This window comes from Paramormyrops kingsleyae, chromosome 23, assembly GCF_048594095.1.
Source record: "Paramormyrops kingsleyae isolate MSU_618 chromosome 23, PKINGS_0.4, whole genome shotgun sequence".
NCBI lineage: Eukaryota > Metazoa > Chordata > Actinopteri > Osteoglossiformes > Mormyridae > Paramormyrops > Paramormyrops kingsleyae.
The window spans coordinates 24936960-24958179 of record NC_132819.1 but is presented as its reverse complement, the minus strand read 5'-3'; the positions used below and the strand labels follow the sequence as shown (position 1 = coordinate 24958179).

Here is a 21220-nt window from a genome sequence, read left to right as displayed (position 1 = left end):
CCTGCTCTCTTCCAAAAGGAAGGCCCTTACATGCCCAGACTTTTAAAAAGACGCCTAAGCCCCTCGAATATATTTTAAAATGTATGTAGTGCTACTTTTGTTAATAAATAAACAAACTAAACGACACACTTTTATCAATCTTGTTTATTAAAAAAAGAAATAAAGCTATAATGCTATCATTTTGTAATTATTTTATAGTCAAAATACTGTATTAAATGTCTCAGTGTAGCTACAAATTCATGACACGCTTAGTAAAAATTCATCATTAGCGCATAAAAACATCACTTTGGAGGTTTATGCACATTGGTATAATTTTGTGCCATTGTTCCAGCACATACATTACATATAAAACATGAAAAAGTGGCATTCGGTTTACAAACACATCAAATTCCTGGCTCCTTCTCTAAAGGAAAAAAAAGACTCTGATCAGGTAATATATTACAACAAGGAAAAAATACATCTTCTGTCAACAGGCAGGGATAAAACAGATAATAAAGAATCAGGTGAAGAATCCAGAGAAGACCAATGAAGAGTCTGGAAACAGATTAAAATAAGAAAATCCACAAAAACAAACGGGTGGTCTTAAAATACACACATGCTGATTTTTGACCCATCTACCATAGAGCCAGAAGTCTTTGTAAATCAGCCAATACAATCAATTCATCTTAATAAATTCTGGCAAAGCCACAACAATGGTGTCTACACTACATATGAATACATGCTGATGGCCTGAAATACTATTTAATAACATGCACACGCTTGCATTGTGCTTAAATTAATGGCACACAAACTCCATAAAGGCTGGTAATATCTGTTACGTCATTGAGCTGCCAGTTTGCAGACATTAAACTACACGCATACGGTACTGCTCTTGTATTTCACCTTACAATTATGACAATTGTTATTTTAAAATAACATTTTAAAAATTGTATTCATATTGAAACAACAATATAGTATAAAATGGAGTAGCAAGAGAAGAAAAGGTATGGACTTTCGTTTCAAAGGACAGGTGATTCAGGTTACAATGAATTTAAAAGATGACATTCTGTTGCATCCTAGTTCATCTTCACAATCACACTTCAAAACATAGGTGTTCATTTCCCAGTGATGTTACTGAAGTTTCAAGTTCAACTTAAAGCCCAATGTTGCATCATTGTATCAGCCATACTTCTTAATAACTCCTAAAAGATTTCAACGATGTGTCCTGCAATTCAAGTTTAATTCCTGTGTTAGATATAACATCATCCATGGAGCCAAGTACCGATGTGCCACGATATTCCCTTCCCTTGATTGGCCCTGAACATCCAGAAGGAACCCAATGAAGCCGCAGGGGGTGGAGCGACAGGATGGAGTGTAGCCAGTAATGCAGTTACTGCATTTTCTGCCTTCGAAGCCAACAGACAGACGCAAAGCAGAGTAAACAGCACAACACTTTGAGAAAAAGCCAAGTATCTTCAGTCTACTACAAATGCTGACAAGTTCAGAAATTTAACATATTAGACCTTCAACACAGAGACTATTGTCTCCAATCCAGATTGGGACACTTACACTTCCTTTAAAGGGACAGGCCCCAAATTTCTTAAATAATCAGTCATGTACATTTTTCTGCTGTACATGAGTGACTCGATGCATCAATGACCTATTAAATTTGTAGAGTGGCAGCCAATCAGCTGCCATGTTGGTGTGCAGTTAAACATTTCCTTGCCAGTTGGCGAGTCCTGCATAAACTTATCTCCAACTCATTTGATTAGCAACATTAATACATTCAGACTTTAAATATAAAATACAGTTTCAAGTAATTGGCTGGGGAACAAACTGCTTAAAATGAAGTGTAGCTCTGCATGCATGGGATGAACGCTCTGCGTTCAAAGGAATGCATCTCGTGTCCAATACTGTGAACTTCTGGGATGTGTTGTCACAGATTATACTAATTTTAGTAGAATAGATTTCTGATATTAATCACACAGCCATTACAGTATTTATAAGTTTCTTTCATATAGGAAATACCAATTATTATGCATGGCCTGAAGTTTTGACTGGTACAGTTGCTCTTGCCTCCTCTTCCCAGATCGAGAGACAGACAGACCTCAATCTTGTTTGTGATTGGTGGACCCTGCCTGGCCTTCCGGTGACATCGAGAACAGGTTCAGCTTGCTGTGAAGCTGGACGCTGAGGTATTCGCAGTCCTGTGTGTCCAGGGAGTGTGCAAGGCCCAAGTAGGTGCACAGACCCCCTGCCAGGATGAGCCGGTCCAGAGGCAGTGCAGGGAGCAGCCAAAGGACCACGGCAAGTTCCAGGCAAACGGGGTGACGAAGATGGGAATACAGGCGTTGGGCTCGAGGTGACTTCAGGGACAGTGGGTCGCCCAAGCCGAGACATTCATAATAAACCTGAAGTTTAAATAACCAGTAATGAGCAAGTGGGGAAAAGGAGAGTGAAAGTACAACAGAGATTTGGATTTCAGACACGTGCACCTACCTGTTTAATCCCCAGCAGTTCGGGATAGTCAAAAATTAACAGTATGCTGCAGATTATGGCCCAACACAAGAAATGAAGAGTGAAGCAGATCAATGGAAACCACGTGTCCCAGGGGACGGTGCTCACTGCCCAGAGACATGGGGCGTTGGTCACTGGCTGCCAGCATCGCATCAAGACCTGAGTCAGCAGGGGAAACATAGATAAAAGAATAGCATGGCATAAAGATTATGCATAACTGTGTTGCCTTCTTATTGTCTCCATCCAAATTTATTAATTTTCTTGCCTATGAGACCTGCCTGAGATGAAATTCCTATATATAATCAGCAGGTGGCAGCATTTGTGCAAAAGCACTATAACTCTGCTTAGGATGTTCCGTTACTTGGACGGTCCACAGCTGAGCTTTAGTAGGGGGGGCTCTGACCAGGTTAATGTGCCTCTGGTGGTCTGCTGCACAGCAGGTGCAACAGTGCTAAAGGACATGGGAGGGGGTGTCTGTTTTAGTTTAGACGTACACTCGAAAGGTGTTCCCTTAACAACTAAATGTATTTTTTTCCTACATACAGCAATTACTGTGCCACTATTCATTGTAACCAATTCATGTCCTGACTATCCAATGCAAATACCTAGCAGACATATATAAGACACAACAATACATAACTGTCATCCAAAGAAAAACTGCAACGCTTGATAACAACGAAGTCCATTGACAGCAAGATCCTGGTAACGGTCTAAATATTCTCAGCATATAATATTCTGGTGATCCGATCACACAGCCAACGTGCAAAAAAGGACAGGGTACTACCTGGAGTGCCAGGGCAGTGCTGGTGCAGTACACAGCTCGGTTCAGGACTCCAAAAACGGACTGGAGAGCCTGTTTGACGGGAGCCCAGGCTAGCAAGCTGTGCTGGGCGGCAAAAAGAGCCACCAGAGCCAGATCCACACCCGCAGCCCTAAGCACTGATCCATCGCGAAGGGCTGTGGACCATGACACAGAATCTAGCGGAGACAGAAAACATCAAAATAAGCAGTCCTATCATTTCAGAAATAAAACGGTTCTGCTTTAGCGCGTACTGTACCGGTTTTCGCGCTCTGCCACTAGGTGGCGCATAAATAAATACGTTCAAGTGACACCGGCATTTTATTGCGTTACGTTTTCAATCATTTTATTCGTTTCAAATAAATAAGGGAGATAGTGAGAAAAAACAGCCAAATTGAAGTCACACTGTTACTATGTGGGCTGAGCCGGTAGAGCACAAGCTAAAGAGGTACCAATAAAAGTTATGTGTATTAAAATCACAGTACAACAAAGATATACGGAAACAGCTGCAAGTTCTCCTCAACCAAGAACTAGGTTAAATAAATAGGTTTGACTTAACGACATAGTATCTCATTTATCACATAGTATTTCAGTATGCAGATACAAGTTATGAAACACTTTATAATATATTTTTGCAATATATAAAAACAATGGTTGACTTCTACGCGCATGAATGAATTTTTCTTAAGTATGAAGTGGAGGGGAAAAAAAGCTAACGCCCAACGTGGGGCTCGAACCCACGACCCTGAGATTAAGAGTCTCATGCTCTACCGACTGAGCTAGCCGGGCACTGGTAAACATTCCGCTTTGAGCGGTCATCACGTATTCACACTAAGTTCGACAACTAAAATTGTAATAATTTTAATTTTTAAATTTAAATCTAGAATTCATTTTAGCCTGTGAATCTTTTTTTATTATTATTTTATACAAGTTTAGCTGTCTTTATTAAAATTGTATTGCATCCACGCAATAAATACCGAAAACTGTTTAACGACGCATTTATTTCAAACAAAGAGAGATCCTAAACCTCAAAAGACGCAGAAACAGTGAAATAATACTAAAAGTAATAATCGTTTTGAAGGGGCAAATTTACGCTTCAGGTCATATGGTAATTAACTAACTACCTTGTTAGTTGCAAAACTGGTTGGTTAGCGTGTAGCATTTTGAAATGTTACAATTTCTACTCAATGAAGCATATAACAAAGATACAAAATCCGTAACTTGCGCGTTCGAAACTTGAAATCGTATAACAAATTAATTCGTTGAAGTGGTGAATAAAATGCTGTAATGCAAATACAGCCCTTTTGTCATTGAACATATTAGTAACACAGTCAATTAAAATTAAGATAAACTTTCATCCCTGATAGCCCTAACTATAAGTAAAATTTTATAACAAAGCCATACATCAACATTAATAAGTATATATATTGCAATTGTTTTTGCCTGCCGTCACTATGTTTTTTGCTGATAGCTGTATGTTTCCCCCAGACATACCGCGACACAGCGGAGGTCCTCCGGTAATGTTGTGATATATCGCTCGGAATGAGATAAAACGGACGAACTCGGCTCCGGTTCCGAAGACGAACAGAAAATTGAGCAGGGAGAGACCACAAAGGAGCAGACGGCGAGCTGTCACAGACGCCATTTTCGCAGATGGGAGTGAGCGAATGGAGCCGAGGACAAGCGGCCGGGCCTTCCGCATGTGGAGCCCCAACCGATAAAAACAAACCAGAGGTGTCCACGTTGTATCGTTTTAGGAACGGGACATAAAGTTTCATCTCAGTTATTTAACCATTCCAGTTTTAACTCATTCATTGTTAAAAGTTGCATGTGCCAAAACAGATGAAGATGTATGTTTATTTTTTTGGATATTAATTTACTTTTTTTGGGGGGGGGGGTAGAATAAGATCTGTAGATCAGGGTCGAGGGCTCAAGCAATACAATTTGCTAAACATACGTTTTGGTACCAAGGTTATTTTAGTTTTCTGAATTTTAAGAAACTTAAACCACATTCCCGAACCAAATACTTAGAGGCCTGAACCCATTTTCAAGTCGATCACCAAGTTGAAGAGTCTGAAAAGCACGTCTGTTGTCTCAGTGAGAACTGAAAGGCTCAGAAGGAACTTCTACCCTCAAACCATTCAGTTTCTCAATAACTGACTGACACTTTAATTCATATCCTCTATGCATGCATCTGTAGAGGTGGGCATTTCAGGTCCATAAAGTAAAAATCCAGACCAAGGTTTTGTTTCAACTGACTAGTTGAGTACTCTGTGACTCTTTATATGTGACCGGTTGGTTGAAACAAAATCTCGGTCTGGATTTGTATACTCTCTGGACCTGAAATGTCCACCGCTGACCTCACACTTTATTACGACTGTGTTGCACATCTCAGGCCTATTTGTTCTACAATAAATCTTTTTTTGTTTTAATCAGTATAACTATTTATTCCTCAGTATAACTTTCATTATTTTACATCTATTATCATCATATATATATAGGCTGACAAAATGCAGCCTTGAGTCCCCCTGTCCTTCTTACATTATATGATTTTGCAGTTTTTCCTCTTCAAGGACCCCTGTAATGTGCTGGGCTTCCTGAATCTATCAGGGTGTCCGTGCCCCCTTCGACACCCCTGTTAAGTGCCATAAGTGAGTTGAGTTTAGTTTCAAGGTATGGATAGGTCACAAAAGAGGATTTTTCCCCTGATGGTCGCCTAGACAAAGTTCTCTGTCTTGATCCAGCCCTTAGACATGATGATGACACAGAACAGTTATACTCTTGGCTTGGCAGTTGTACATTTTACTGTAGTGTGCCTTTCATTTGGATATTTTTTTAAACTTTTTCCTTTACACTAACTTTTTTTTTTGAGTTCTGAATACAGCAAACATTACATATTGCTTTATGCATAGTTCCATATAAACATCTTTGCTTAACAACATTTTTTTTACCTTAGTCTTGTGCAGTTGGTTCCAAATTTTGCAACTCAACATGCAAAAGACCATATCCACAGTAAACAGGTTTCTCTACATGTTAGGAAAAGTTTTGACTGGTAGTATTTTTGATTTTTTTTGCTGTAGTGTGCAATGAATGCTGTATTGATCGACTTTGTGCGTGACCTGAAAGCAAATTTGGGTGAAGATAAAATAGGTCTGAGAAGATTGTTTGTTTGATTGCAAGATGAGTGAGAGGTTTTGTGAATGTCGTCTGAAAATTAGATTTTGTGTTTAATGCTTTGAGATAATGCTTCAGCAATTAAGGAAAACTATAACGGTGGACACGTATGCCAAACATTTTGATATGTTTTACAACTTAAAATACAGTCGTTGGCACTGGGCGTTTTTCAGTGTATGTGTAGGTGGGGAAAACGTGTAATACCATTAAACCAAATAGCCGGTTTATAAATATTTTGCATCAGGGCATTTGTGCAGTAAAGACTGCTACAATTAGCCTATAACCATTAAATATAGGTCGTTTATATTTAGCCTGAAAAGCCTCTTCAAACCTCACGAGCAGTGCAAACCCATTACCGACGTACACTACGTATTCTTCATTTTATGTATGATATTAATGTATATATTTTCGTTAAAATTGTACATCTTTTAAAATATGTTACAGTAGTTACTAGTTGTATTTCATGCAGGCAGTGCAATTGACACCTTTTCAGCGAGCGAGGACCCGTCGTCACACGCGATAAGCATAAAACGCATCGCGCCCCTTGTTACTCCTTTTCTTTAGCGCTAACTAGCTAAGCGGCTGCATTCGAGGGTAAGCTGTTGCAGTAGCTCTTGATTGCTTATTTCACAACTTAAATCTTTGCCGTTTTAGTTTAACTTTTGTAAATAGTACTGACTAAGGTTTATATTTGGAGATTTTTTTCCTTTTTATATGCTGGGACATTCATGCTTAATTGTGTTATTGTTTGAAGTGGTCTAGCACTAACTTTGACACGTGCATTTTTAAATATGAACCCACTAATAATTGGAAATTATATTGGTTGGCTTGCTAATCGCTGATCGTTTTGTGTTACTTATTTGTCGCTAATTTCGTGTTTAGCGAGACGATGCATGGTAAAATTTTGTTTCGAGCACGTTGCGTGGCTGCTGGCCTTACAGGTTAACCGCACGACGTGTTCGACTAGAGATGAGTGAAACCGACAAATATTTGTGATTTCCCCCCCATTCGTCTACTGTAAATATAATCTCCCCTTATGTGAATATTGGTCAGCTCATGTTTTTACGCTTACATATGTTCCTTTGGTCTTTGACAAAAGGTTAGCTGACCTGGAGCTCCAACGTTGTTGGATCAACCAAATTCATACATTGACCATATTCATTTCTGCGCGTAGAGCCTGTTCAGCAGTGACGATCCCATTTTTTTCCTTTTTTATCATTCTAAAGGCTCAAGTTATGCCATTAAATAAATAAAAAAACCATTCTAGGTGGTATTTAAGAGGAGTTGAGAGTCGGTTTCAATTTGTACCAGCTAACCGTAAGATTGGTTTAATGTGTTTTAATCAATCTTCAGCTGTCAGAATCAAAGTAGCAGAGATGTTTAGAGCCTATGGTCTGTACTTCGACAGACATTTAAAGGGGATGGATAAGGCCTTTGCTGAGCTAATGAGTTCCATGTTAGGTACATATGTGCTAAACCCACCCCTGGTGTGTAAAGATGATCTAATAGACTAGAGTCTCTGATTCTATATGAAGCGCTTTTCACAGTGCACTGAACACACCCTGCTTCTGCATGTGCCCTCTCCCCAGTGGTGCTGGAGTTCCATATGCATGTTTATGCTAATTCTCCCTCCCCCTTTTTGCACGTGATCAGGATATGGAGTGGAGGCTTGGCTGTGTGATTCTGATATGGTAAGTCATCATATTTTACAGGTCTGGAATTGATTACTGAGTAGATGCTATGGTTTCTCCATTTTACAGATGGAGTTTCAGTACAGAGTAAAGTTGCTAATTTTTATATTGAATGACAGGCCCAGGTCCACATTGGATTTGTTGGCCATCCTTTATCGTGCAGTGGCTGTACAGATTCAGACCTGTAGATTATAAGGACATCTTGTGGTGTGTAATGATGAATTACTAGACTAGAGTCTCTGATTACAGCATGAAGCTCTTTTCACAGTGCACTGATCACACCTCATGGCGCAGTAAAAATGCCCTTTCTCAGTATATGTGATGCTAATTGCCTTGTCTTTTTAGGCTCCGAAAACATGGACAGTTGTAGATTTCCAGGAAGAGGAACTCTAGAATTTGGTAAGCATTAAGTTTTTCTAATGCCTAGTGGGCAATGATTCCAGTTTGACTGACCAGTGTGTGATGATGATCGATAAGACTAGAGTCTCTGACTGCAGTATGAAGCTCTTTTCACAGTGTACTGAACACACGGCATAGATGTGCATGGACACTCTGTATTTGCATGTCACACTAATGGTGTCCCCCTGCATCCCGCAGAATGTAAAATGAGGACTCGGCCTTCAGGATTGCCTACCAGCATGTGGTAAGAAATTTGATATGTTGCCGAGTCTAGTTTGTGCAGTTTGTGGCAGCTATTGTGCACTCAGTATAAAGTTCCCGTTGATCTGTGAACTTGCTGAGTAGATGTAGCCGACTAGTAGATTGGAGTGCCAGTGATGATTCAGTTTTACGGTTCACCTGACTTATGCTGATGTTCTACTCGCAGCGCACTGAGGTACTCCAAAATTGACTCCACGGGGGCAGCGTTATATTGCCGCTATATTCTTAACTGTTCCTCACCTCTGCATTTTGGCGGCATTAATGGAAGCAGGGTGTTGAGCCAATCTGAGTGGTTCTGAACTGGTTGTTCTTCCAGCGTTTCCTGGACTGATACAGAAAAGTGCTGCAGCCGTAGAATGCTGAAGGGAAAAGGTCAGTATCGGTGTACACATGGTCAGCTGAGCAGTGTTTAGAAAATTCTGTACTGCTACAGTATTTTACATTAGATTGTTACGACTACCAAATTTTACATTTGAGTAAACTAAGCTTGACTTGGATTAGTCTCTGCATTTTGTTAGGTAAATTGGTTTGTGGATATATGTTCCTTAGTCTGCTTCTGTATGCGTTCTGTCTGATTTTTCTAGAATATGTGAAAGTACTTGTGGAATAAACTTTATTCTAATTAAAACTGTTGTCAGTTGTCTTCTGTTATATACACACCCTTTCACTTCACACCTTGAACCTCAGGGAACTGATCTGTACTGTAAGTCTGGTGTAAGATGTCCACTGTTACTGGGGAAAAACAGTGGGCAGTTTCTTAAATCCTTTTAGGAAAGGGCAAAATTTCAGTTATTTATACCACCTGTTTCAGATTACTTGTACATGATATTCCTCAAATTACATAGTTGTCAAATATGATCACAAGTGTCTCAAATCCCTTCACCAAATATGGAGGGGAGCTTGTTGCAAAAAGCTGACACTAGCCTTTGGTTTACCCTAGCTGAGGGAACTACATGATTGACTCGATTTCCAAACATTCTGAGGGAACTTGGGCCTTTTTTGTATAATGAGTTACCAATTTCATTTCCCGCCTAAATTACACCATTTTACATATGACGAACCTTTCTCGCTGTATTTTCCTGCTCTTGTCTGGTAGCGGATGGTGATTGGATATATCGTGTATACTTCACATCCCCTCATTCACGAAATTGTACGTAGCACAATTAGGGTCAATTTTAAACGCCTTCATTTCCCAGGTACCCCTTGCGGTTTCCCGTTATTTGGAATTCCGTGACCGCAACTCCTTCCGGTTTCCAAGTGTTACCTAGCAGCCTTATTTAACCGTGGATGAATGTGTTCCAGTTTGAGTCATGGGTGAAACTGGCGGGCGCGACGTTCCGAAAAGGGAAAGCGAAGGTTAACTTACTCCTAAGCCGAACGGTACCGCTCAGCTGTGCGAAAAGCCAACTGGAGTTTGCGGCGTCTTTACAATATAGCTGTTCTGTCGGTACCGACGGCTAATGACAAAACGGCTTTCGCGTTAGCTAACGTCTAAGGTGTCAGAGGACGAAAAACCAGCGAAGACGAGACCTGTGATGTACTGTGAAGTATAATAATTGCCAAAAGTGTAGGTTCGTAGTTAAAACAGTAGTACTGTCTAGATAGTACCGTGACTGAGACCCCCCCGTGGAGAAGCTAACATTAGTCAGCTAGCCGAATGAAAACTTTGGCGGAAGAGGACGCCGGGACCTTCGACTCTTGCAAAGTTTGACGTGACATGAGCGGAGGATCGGACTCGGCGTGCTGAAAATCAGGGAAAATCTCTTTTTAAATAGTCTGGAGAAAAGACGCCCGATTCACGTCGGTAAAGATGATATATCCTTTAAGTTAAGGCTTCATAATGTAGCTAGTCTAGCCACCAAGTTTGGTCGGGCAACGTTTAGTATTCCAGTAGTTTCTCTATCGGTCATCCTAATTGCAATTTTTAAAGTACACACATGTTATTTGGCTGGAATTGGTAAAGGTTTTTTTCTATATGGCGTTAATTGGCTGATTTGGTGTGTTTTATTAACAGTGCTTAGCTAGTTAGCGGCGGGGCAGTAAGTCTTAATCTGAACGTTACCATGAATTAGAATTTTTTTGTGCTTAACCTTCTATTTCCCAAAACAAGAACTAGTTTGATTTCAATTGATGATAATGGTAATCTAGCAAGCGAAGTTGCATTTGATTACAAATACTACTAAAGACATCTCTGCTCTTAAAAGGGAACCGACAATCTTCCCGTCTTGTCCTGGGAAAAAATCTTTTGTCTCGTACAGCTTTTTCCACATTTTTCTTGAAATTGTAAACCAGACGTCTTTACTTTACTTTATACATTTCTGGTGTATTTTTTGCGAACAGTTGCTGTTTCGCAGACTCGTGCCATTCTAAATCATTGTAGGTGTTTCTTTTTTTTGTCTCGGTGTTGCAGTCGTTGCCACAGACAGCAAGGAGTGGATAAATAGGCCTGACGCCATTAATGTCGTGGTTGCCGGAGGGCTCAGTGATTTAACACACCTGTTGTGCCCTTCCCGCTTTAGGCGTGTCATCTGCGCACCTCGATCGCAGTTCTTCATGTTGCATTCGTGGCATCCTGTGCTCCTTGTTTTCGAATAAATATCCACGCAAAGAGAGTAGCTTTCAACACTAAATTTTAAGGATAGTCATAGACTTTTTTTAAAAAAATTCTAAATTAAGACAAATTTTGCCAAGTCTCCGTTTAAATACCATTAAATAATTTAAATTCTTTTAAAAATAGAGTGAGCAAATAAGCATGTCAGCTGTTGTAGGACGAGTCTGGGGGTGGGTTAGCCCCGCCCTGTCTTATCGTCCCTGGGGCAGCAAGCCTGTGAAAGAGGAGGAACAAACTAGAGGCAGATGGGGTGGAATGCGCACCTGGTTGTGGCCAGACAAGAAACAAGAAAGTGACCAAAAGGAGTTTGCCAAACATTGCTGGGAGGAGAGAGAGAAGGTCCAACCCATGGAAATTGAAGAGCTAAGAGCTGGAAGGCTAGAGCTGGAACCAAAATCGCAGAGCGCCCCCAGATGGTGGAGTTGGATCCTGCCTTCGACATTCTTATTCTGGCCGAGACTAACTGAAACGAGAGAGAGAGAAGTACTAAAATACGAGGAATGGAACGAGGGAGCGTGGGATCCGGACCAAGATGCGGGCGAGTCGGACTACGGGACCCCACCTCCTTCTCCCACACCTCTGTCACAGCCTCTGTCTCCCTTTCGCTACTTCGCACATTCCTGGAAGGTGGAGGTCTTGCCTGAGCACTATGAGATCTGCTTCAACTTCCTGCGGCACCTGTTTGACCTCTTCGTCGTTGGCTTCCTCTGGACTGTTTCCCCTCCGGTCAGGGTCGTCCTAGATGTTCTGGGTGTCCAGGGTGCGCTGAAGCTCTGGATACACGGCATGGCGATGTTCTTCGTCTCCACTGTGGGAATGGCTGGACTCCTGTGGCTCATCCAGGAGTACCTGCCCCAGTTTGCTCTGGTGTATGGCATACTCCAGGTACTAGTCATCTCTGTCAGCGTCCACCAGAGCACGGTATCGGGGGATGGGAAGGAGGCTGAGAGCAATGAGGAGAGGAAAGTGGATGGAGAAGGAGAACCTGTGCAAGCTATGGAGGAGTGCAACAAAAAGACTGCAGCCTAAAAATGGGCGTGGAACAGTGAGGTCAGTTTATTTCTCTTCAACCACCCATCCATCCATCCATCCATCCATCTTTTTTGTAACGCTTTTCCTATTCAGGGTTATGGGGGTCCGCAGCCTATCCTGGAGGCTATGAGCGCAAGGCAGGGAACAACCCAGGATAGGGTGCCAACCCATTGCAGATGCTCAGAATTATTTAAGGAAAATGCATGATGGATTTAAACTTCTCCATGTTTCAAGATGTCTTTATTTGTCATGTACATAGTTATACAAGTACAACATGTAGTGAAATGTAGTATCTTTATTATATGGCAAGGATTTCTTATGCTTTTTAAATTCTTTATAAAGTCTGTTTCAGGTGTAGAAAATTAATGCTGAGGATACAGTGCTACTTAATATCACTCTGAATTTAATATAATTCAGGGCTTCTGACATTTTTTATCTGGACTTGAAACAAAGATCCATTTTTTTCCAACTGCCACCAAAAAGTCTTTGTCAGCATTGTATGAAACACGCCTGTATTGTACATCTTAAAAATGATCATTTATGAGCCCTCCCTGATATTTACTACATATGGTGGAGTTCCATTGAAGGGTTTAGGAACTGCTGTGTATCAGCTCTCCTCTAGCAGAATGCCAGCTGGACTGACATGACTCTGGTGTCAACAGTGTGTTTGTGGTGCAGAATGAGTGATCCAGCAGACCATGTGACTGTGCCACCCCCCCAACCACTAAATCACACACAGCTTTGTGAGGGTCTTGGCTCAAAGCCTAGGTATGAGCTAGCAGGGAAATATCACGGCCTGAGTTGTGCCTCGTGTCACCAGGGCTGTAGCGGCGGCCTGAGTTGTGCCTCGTATCACACCAGGGCTGTAGCGGCGGCCTGAGTTGTGCCTCGTGTCACACCAGGGCTGTAGCGGCGGCCTGAGTTGTGCCTCGTGTCACACCAGGGCTGTAGCGGCGGCCTGAGTTGTGCCTCGTGTCACACCAGGGCTGTAGCGGCGGCCTGAGTTGTGCCTCGTGTCACACCAGGGCTATAGTGGCGGCCTGAGTTGTGCCTCGTGTCACACCAGGGCTGTAGCGGTGGCCTGAGTTGTGCCTCGTGTCACACCAGGGCTGTAGCGGCGGCCTGAGTTGTGCCTCGTGTCACACCAGGGCTGTAGCGGCGGCCTGAGTTGCCTGGCTACAGAGTTATAAGAAGAACAGCATCCACTCGGAGGCATTAGAAGTGCTAAGTGTCATAAAAAGCATTTGGTAGGCAAAGGGTGTTGAGTAAATCACTTGTCTTGGTAAAACAGATGGCGCTTGAGTATTTATTAAATGTTGTGGTAGGTAGGTGGAATTTTAATGAGAATATGAGTAATCAGCAAAATATCAGGTGTTAATTTCATTTTATTTCAGTTTTTTGATGGGCTTGGAGTCACCATCATCCCTTTGCTCCTCTGTCTTTTGCATCTTTCTCTTTCATTTTTCTTGATGTGGCATCGGTCCAAATATCTCACCCAGCTCAGGCCATATTTCATAAATGCAAATGACCAGCAAGGTACCGCCCCCAAGCACTGCTCCCCGGGTGCTGAATTAGCTGTCCCCTGCTATGTCACATATGGGTTAAATACAGGGAACACATTTCGTTGTTGTGTGCTGTGGTGTGTCAACACCGATCTCTAAATTTGCGTCCTCATTTTTCTGTTTGTTTTTCTTCAGGTTTTCGGTGGTTTATTCAGTTGACCTGAAGGATCATCACCGGCACTAATGAAACTTGACTTTTCACGTTTCTCCAGAAGAGAAGTACGGGGAACTGATCTTCTGAAAGAACAACTGTTTCCCCCTTGTATTTATTTCTGTCCTGTGAACAAACAGTATCCTCTTGCAGCAACAATACCACTATAGCTAAGCACAACGTATGTATACAAGACTCGACGTGTGCAGTTTGAAATGATGACACTAATAATTGGGCCTGGAGGGACTTCTGAAATCGACACTGGGCCGTGATGCTGCCTCCACCACTGAGGTTAGGATGATAGTTTGTCGTTACAGACTACATTTCAGAGAATTCTACAAACAAATTTGTTTAAAAACAACGTGAGCTTTGTTTGTGTGTATGGAAGAAAAAACTACTCCATATCATTTGACAGGTCAATGAGGTTGAGAAAAATGTCACAGACCATGCTTGTGAGAGCTCCTGTTTGCTGACTGTTTAAGTTTTTAACTCCACTCCTAGCCATCACTGTGAAACATAATGCCATGTTTTGCGTATTAACCCCCTCGGCCAGGGGGTCAGGCATGGAGCCATACCAATCCGGCTGACTGCTGTGTTGTGGTTTATAATGTTGCGAGTTTTATAACGTAATGGGGACACTGTTGCACTTGGCATCATATAGCTCTATTAAGGGGATTTTTGTGAACCAGTACCAGTAGCACCTAATGTCCGACATTATTACTCTTTGTATGTATGAAGAAATATCTCAGAATTAAGTGTTACATTTTCCGTTGGTTTGATATGACATTGAAAACCACTTGCTTTTTTTGAATGACCCCAACTTTCACTACATGTTCTTCTTAGTTTTATATCCATGTGCAAATGAACGGCATTTTTACATATCCGTTGTGTGTCTTAAGATGCCCATTCATTGCATGTTTAGATCTGCCTTCCTTTGTGTGAATTTATTCAACGATAGACTAATATGCTTCACTGTAATGCAGTATAAAATATATTATATGAAAAACTCTGTGTGTTTTCATTGTAACAACGTGATTCAGCTCCGAAAGGTGCAGTTATAGTGTTTGCTCTATCTAAGGAAGAAATGTGGAAATGATTCATGACTCAAGGTGGGTCTGTGTCTTTCCTATAGCACCTGCATCTATGTTGTGCTACGTTAGTATATTACTGGCCACTATATGTTTAAAGTGTTCTTTTGCCATTTCATTTTGGCCTGTACTATACCTATGCATGTTAGGGGAGCCCAGTATTTCAGCCTAGAGAGCGGGCTTGTGTGCTGCTTTGGGAATGCCAGTTTCACTTTAAAGAAATTCCTTAATGCTGATGTAAAATGTATATAAATTAGTGATTTACCACTATTGCCATTTAAGAGTGACAGGGCCCTTTCCTGTTTGTTTGCACAGACCTAATCTCCACATATAGCTTGCTGTAGCTTTTAACATACCCACTGGAGCTAGTTATAATACAAGGGTACTTTCATATGGTATATATTAGCAGATATGGTTTGTAAAGCTTGTAAATTCTGGATCGGTGAACCAAATGTGTTTTTACATTTTCTGTAGTTTTTTTTTTTTTTACTTATTAAAGAATGAGATGTCCTGCAATCTGCTGTTCGTACCTCAGACGTTTGACCCGTTACTGTACTTAGAGAATTAAATGGATAGTTCCACTGGAAAACTGGTGACTAGATTTTTGCCGTTTTTTTTCTGTGATGTCTTCTTGTGGTTACTGGAGAACACTGAGCATGGTTTGCATTAATAGGAGGAAATATTTAAGCAGATCCTAATCAATGAATGTATCAAAGTATATTAATAACAGATTCTCCATTTTTTAAAGCAATGCTAAAGTTTTTCTTATGAAAAAAAAAATCCTTGGGATGCAGTTATGATCATTAGATCTCAACCATCCACAAGCAAGCTGTGCTTCCTGAATGGGATTCTGGATCATTGCAGGATACAGTCACACTACAGGAAACTCCATGACACTGCATGCACAGGGCCAGGGCAAAAGTCAGACTCCCAGCTGTGCAGAGATTTGGCTACACTGGTAATCACTGGCTGCCCTTGCTATCAATCAGGTATATCTAAAAATCCTTGTGTATTTACAGATAATACAGAGTACTGCCATGCTCAATATGACAAGTACATATACTGTATAAGTTCAGAATAGTGGATCAAGCATCAGCGACTGGATCCAAGTGTAACTTCACCCCCAAGAAGACCCTCTGGTATCAGACCTTCATGAGGGAACATACAACTTCTCTTGCAAAAAGTACTTGATTTGTTAAATTATTTAATTACGTTAATTAGTGTTTCCCAATCCAGTCCTTGACGCACAGCCTGTCTAACAGGGAGCAAAAACATGGACCATCTGTGGGTCACAGTGGTTCAGGTTGAAAAGACAGTAGGAGATTAATTGTCCTCTTCCTCATTGACAAAGAACATACCCTCAGTTCAAACCTTTTTATTGGTGTTAAATTTCCATTTGTTATGTACAGATATGTGCATAAACAGTACAATAGCATATGTGTCCGTTTGTATAATAGAAAATGGTGGCATACACTGAAAATTGGTGAATCACTTCCTAAAGCACATCCAGTAGTTTGAGAACGGCACTGAGGACGACCCAGTCAAAATATGGTCGGAGCTGCAGGAAGCATTCCGATCAGTCAGACTTGAATGTGTTCATTTCAGTCTTAGTGTTGCAGGTTCAGCCAACACTGAACCTAAACTTAATATAGTTCTAACAGCACTACCCATATGTATTCCGACAACCTCCCCCAATTTCTCTTTTCAATGTCTTTATTTTGCAGGTCCCCAACAAAAATGAAAGTATAGCCTTTCAGTTGCCATGCAGGCTAAGGTTATTACTAGTACCCCTGATGGTGCACTTTTGGAATGACAGCCTGTAGAGCTCGAAGCATTTCAACAGAACATGAAAAATGGCAAGATATGATTTTTGGCAAAATGCTGACCAAATCATCCACATAACCATGTGGCATTTTTGTGATCTGCCACATTTTGTGATTTACCTTTCCCTTTCTTCAAAAAGCATTACATAACCCCATGTTTTCTTCTTTGCTGAGTTTTACTACTTTTTAATGTTTCCTCTAAAGCAATACATACAACCTGATTTTGATGTACAGGTACCCTGTGCTACACATCTGAATATTTTATTTATCTGTGACCATGACAGTGAACTTTCTTAAAAGATTGTCTGAGGAATTTATAGACTGTTAATGTACCAAGAAATGTTTAAACATCCAATCAGAACAAAACAATGTAAACAAATATATACAGCAATTTACTGAAGAGGACGAGTGCTAATCTATTCTATCCATTTTCTGTAACCACATATCCTTTCAGGGTCACGGGGTGTCTGGAGCCTATGGGTGCAAGGCAGGGAACAACCCACGATGGGGCACTAACCCATCACAGGGCACAAGGCAGGGAACAACCCACGATGGGGCACTAACCCATCACAGGGCACACTCACACACCATTCACTCACACATACACACCTATGGGCAATTTGCTAACTCCAATTAACCTCAGCATGTTTTTCAACTGTGGGGGGAAACCCAACGACGACATGGGGAGAACATGCAAACTCCACACACATGGAGCAATAGTGGAGACTCGAACCCTGGTTCCAGAGGTGTGAGGCAACAGTGCTAACCACTGCACAACTTTGAAGAATCTTAATAACATTTCAAATTTCCATAAGGTTGGTTTGAAAGTAGCATCAAAACAGCACATCGATGCCCTACAGAGTCCACCCTTCATTTGAAAGTGTTACTTAATTAAATCGATTTAACAGAACAATAACATCACATTAGAAGTATCATTAAGATCTATACTTCACAGCACTCTACCCAAAGATCTTAATGAAAAAATGTTACTAAAACATTGTATGTGGTTTATTTAAGTGATATGAAGTATACTACTTTTAAATGGCTGCTTGGTAGATTTGAACAACATGGCTTAAGATTTATACAAGTAATTACTTAATTTGGATAATTCAGAACACTGTCAGATTTCACACATCTTACCCCCTAACCCTACAAACTTCTGCACTATTTTAATATTAGTTCTAACATTAAAACTACTACATTCACTCAGTTTAGATTTACATTTTGATAAATTTATATAAAAATCTGCCTGACTGAAAACACTTTCAAATGAATGGCAAACAGCTTTTTTTAATGGTATCAATACTTTTGTTAATGACGGGGCAAATCTTACTACTATAATCTGTCAGTGCACTATTTCAAAGATACAGAATCACAATTGTGTTTTAAGAGAAATAAATAAAAATCGAAACATAAAAAAATTAATAAAATGGTGGAATTATATACAAACTACCCCTTTCCCCATTTATATAATAGATTGCCGATATCATTTTGTAAAGAAAAAATGCTCCCCATCTTTTTCAGGTACTGCATTATTCTGGTTCTATTTTGGTTTCTTATACTCCTTTATTCTCATTTCTACCATTAGAGTGACAAAATGTGAGTGGTAATAACTAGATCTGTTTGTATTATCATTATCAGAAGCCTTATCTCTTTCATATGCAGTCTTACAAGGAGACTACTAATGGGTGTTAGGTCCTCCAGAACTAGGAGGCGCTGTGGAGTCACCACCGCCACTCTGTCCATGCCTATTCCTTCCATGTCCCATAATACAGTGTGCACTACCACAGCCTTCATCATCTTCTCCCTCACTTTCTGAAGAAGACTGTCCAAATTGGCGTGGCTTTTCATATACACAGCAACCTGCAACAAAAAAAAAAGGACACCTTACAATAACCAGGATAAAACCTATACATTTTAAAAGATGGCAAATACCTGCGACGGCATATGTAGTCAATCATCAATTAACATTTAATATACACGGAATTAAAAAGCATATTACTCCTGATTTATAGAAACATGATGAGATTGCTGGGTCAAAGCGGCTAGCATAGTAAACATATCATGCGAACATAATTCACTCACTGCTTTCAATACAAAACAAGGGACAACAGAAGACATGATTTCAGAGAATTATCCAACACAAAGCTCAGGGTAAAGCAGTGAGATGGAGCTAACACTCACACTTGGAGGACCTCCTGCCAAGATGTTCATTGTCGACGGTGTCACTGGACCACTCCACCTTTTTCTCGGTCTTCCTTTTCCTTAGCTTGATAGTCAGGCTCCGTCCCTCCTAAAAGGCAGATGTACAAGTGAGCAGTTTAACCTGAAACCTACACTTACACTGCCTGTGCATTTATCTTGGATGTAATAATGATACAATCAACATAAAGTAAGCTTATGGAATATTAGTGTTCTCAATTATTAAGTTTCATTTGTAAGGGAAATACACAATGTATGCTTCTGTCCTGCTCTGCGGTTTTGCCAAGAAGCTTGGCAACTTCTGGTGCTCTCAGACCAAGAACATCATCTGTATCCCACAGAACTCTCATCTACTGACTGACGCTGTTGCCAGGTCCTCGCCTCTCCTTGGAACACACAATTTAATCAAAACTGCCTATTGCTGCTGGATACATTAGGTTTATGACCGTGCTATACATAGCAACTTCGCTGTTTTGTCTACAAACACCCTTTCACAATCCACCATCAATCCCCATCGTTGCTCATTCGCTCGTATTTCACTTCTCTAAGCATAGCAATACTACTCCGTCGTTTGTAGATGACCGGCTGTCTGCATAGTCAATAATGTGCTTCATCAGTTGATAAGGATCGAGTATTTTAAAAAGCGCGTTAAAAATATGCTTTTTGCGGTAACTCGGTAAGTCATTAGTGACGATTGATGGAAACTGATAAAGATGGGTGGCTTGCGCCCAATTTTTTTTACAGATCTAAAGTGCAGAGCACATTCAGGGTATTGCACAGGCCGATCACGTATCAGTTTGATAGATTTTACTATTTAAAAACGTGTTTCACTGCCAAATTTACAATCTGTTAAGCAGTCTATTAACAGCAGAAGAACATATTCGTAAACAGTTCGATGCTGTAAATCTTTCAATGAAGTTGGCAAGTGCGGTGAGATACGTGGAGGTAGTAGCCATTAATTTCCCCCATAGCTAATTATTTTACCACCATTTGAAATACATCCGCCACATGTAACTATATGTTCATTCATTAAAGACAATTCAGAACACGAAAATGGTCCAGTATAAAACGTATCTGCGTATAAACCGGAAATTTAGCGTACACATTGCCAAAATGACTAAGCGTACTCTAAATCACCAGTGATAGCTAGATATGCATTACCGATATATCAGTAGGGACCTCATCTGTCATTAACGGCGTAGCACATCCGATAAATCGCCTGACTAATTAAATGTTCCTTATTAGCTCTACCTACACATCACTTTTAATGCCTGTAAAATCGTACCTGCTGAGGAGGCGGCGGTGTGTCTGCCTGCACCGTCTCTGTTATCGTCTCACTCGAAGTACCTGGGACCTCCGCCATAGCTTGTCAGCTTCAGCTAGCCACCTAGCGTCGCAAACAAACCCCTACAGCAGCAAAGCGAGAACCAGCCGACACCAGACGACTCTGGTCCACGCTGTTAACGACACTAGATCACCGCCCAAATAACGTCGCTTAAGGCTGTTAATGGCAACAGGCGATTTGTTTTGGTAGCAGATGGTTAACGCAGGTGTAGGAGGGACTGAGATCGCAAGGACCACATCCGGTAAGATCACGCCCACCTTCTTATTCATTCCCCGTCTGCGGTTCCGGTTTCTTTGTTCCGCCTCCACTGTGCCCCTTTAAATCAGCCATTGATTCAAATTTATTCTCAAAGAAAATGTCATTTTACTGTAAAGTGTACATTTAAGGTAATTACTTTTTAGAACGTTTTATATATTGTTAAATTTATACATAATGTATTGTAAACTGGATTGTGTTCCTAAAGGAAACACTCGACGAAACATATCGGTTCCACTCTACCAAAACTCTAATTAAATGCATTAAAATTAAGGACTGCAATATTTAAAGAGTCGATTTAAGCATAAATATGTTTAATATATATTTTTGT

General features: G+C 40.7%; 3 protein-coding genes and 1 non-coding gene across 5 annotated transcripts; 1 reads left to right on the top strand and 3 right to left on the bottom strand.

Moving 5' to 3' along the window:
- Positions 1-129: 129 nt before the first annotated feature.
- On the bottom strand, positions 130-5020 carry nrm (nurim). The gene is made up of 4 exons (XM_023809646.1): positions 4790-5020; positions 3281-3474; positions 2479-2655; positions 130-2390 (listed from the first exon to the last, which is right to left on the bottom strand). Exons 1-4 carry the CDS (start codon positions 4995-4997, stop codon positions 2088-2090), a joined length of 882 nt encoding a protein of 293 aa, XP_023665414.1. The 5' UTR covers positions 4998-5020; the 3' UTR covers positions 130-2087.
- trnak-cuu (transfer RNA lysine (anticodon CUU)) lies at positions 4012-4084 on the bottom strand. The gene has a single exon. It is a non-coding gene; the product is annotated as a tRNA-Lys (tRNA).
- Positions 5021-6975: 1955 nt separating the features above from the next.
- On the top strand, positions 6976-15182 carry c23h6orf47 (chromosome 23 C6orf47 homolog). 2 transcript variants are annotated; one of them, XR_002837997.2, is made up of 6 exons: positions 6976-7063; positions 8123-8160; positions 8506-8559; positions 8758-8803; positions 9137-9192; positions 14161-15182. XR_002837997.2 is itself a non-coding variant. In XM_023809799.2 (2 exons), the coding sequence occupies exon 1, from the start codon at positions 11573-11575 to the stop codon at positions 12458-12460; it is 888 nt and encodes a 295-aa protein (XP_023665567.1). In that variant the 5' UTR covers positions 10025-11572; the 3' UTR covers positions 12461-12481; positions 14161-15182. The 2 variants fall into 2 exon arrangements, 1 of the variants encoding a protein (XP_023665567.1); XM_023809799.2 differs by lacking the exons at positions 6976-7063; positions 8123-8160; positions 8506-8559; positions 8758-8803; positions 9137-9192 and adding an exon at positions 10025-12481.
- Positions 15183-16624: 1442 nt separating this feature from the next.
- ppp1r11 (protein phosphatase 1, regulatory (inhibitor) subunit 11) lies at positions 16625-20901 on the bottom strand. Its single transcript, XM_023809667.2, has 3 exons — positions 20575-20901; positions 19272-19380; positions 16625-18950 (listed from the first exon to the last, which is right to left on the bottom strand). Exons 1-3 carry the CDS (start codon positions 20650-20652, stop codon positions 18769-18771), a joined length of 369 nt encoding a protein of 122 aa, XP_023665435.1. The 5' UTR covers positions 20653-20901; the 3' UTR covers positions 16625-18768.
- Between the last annotated feature and the right edge of the window lie 319 nt (positions 20902-21220).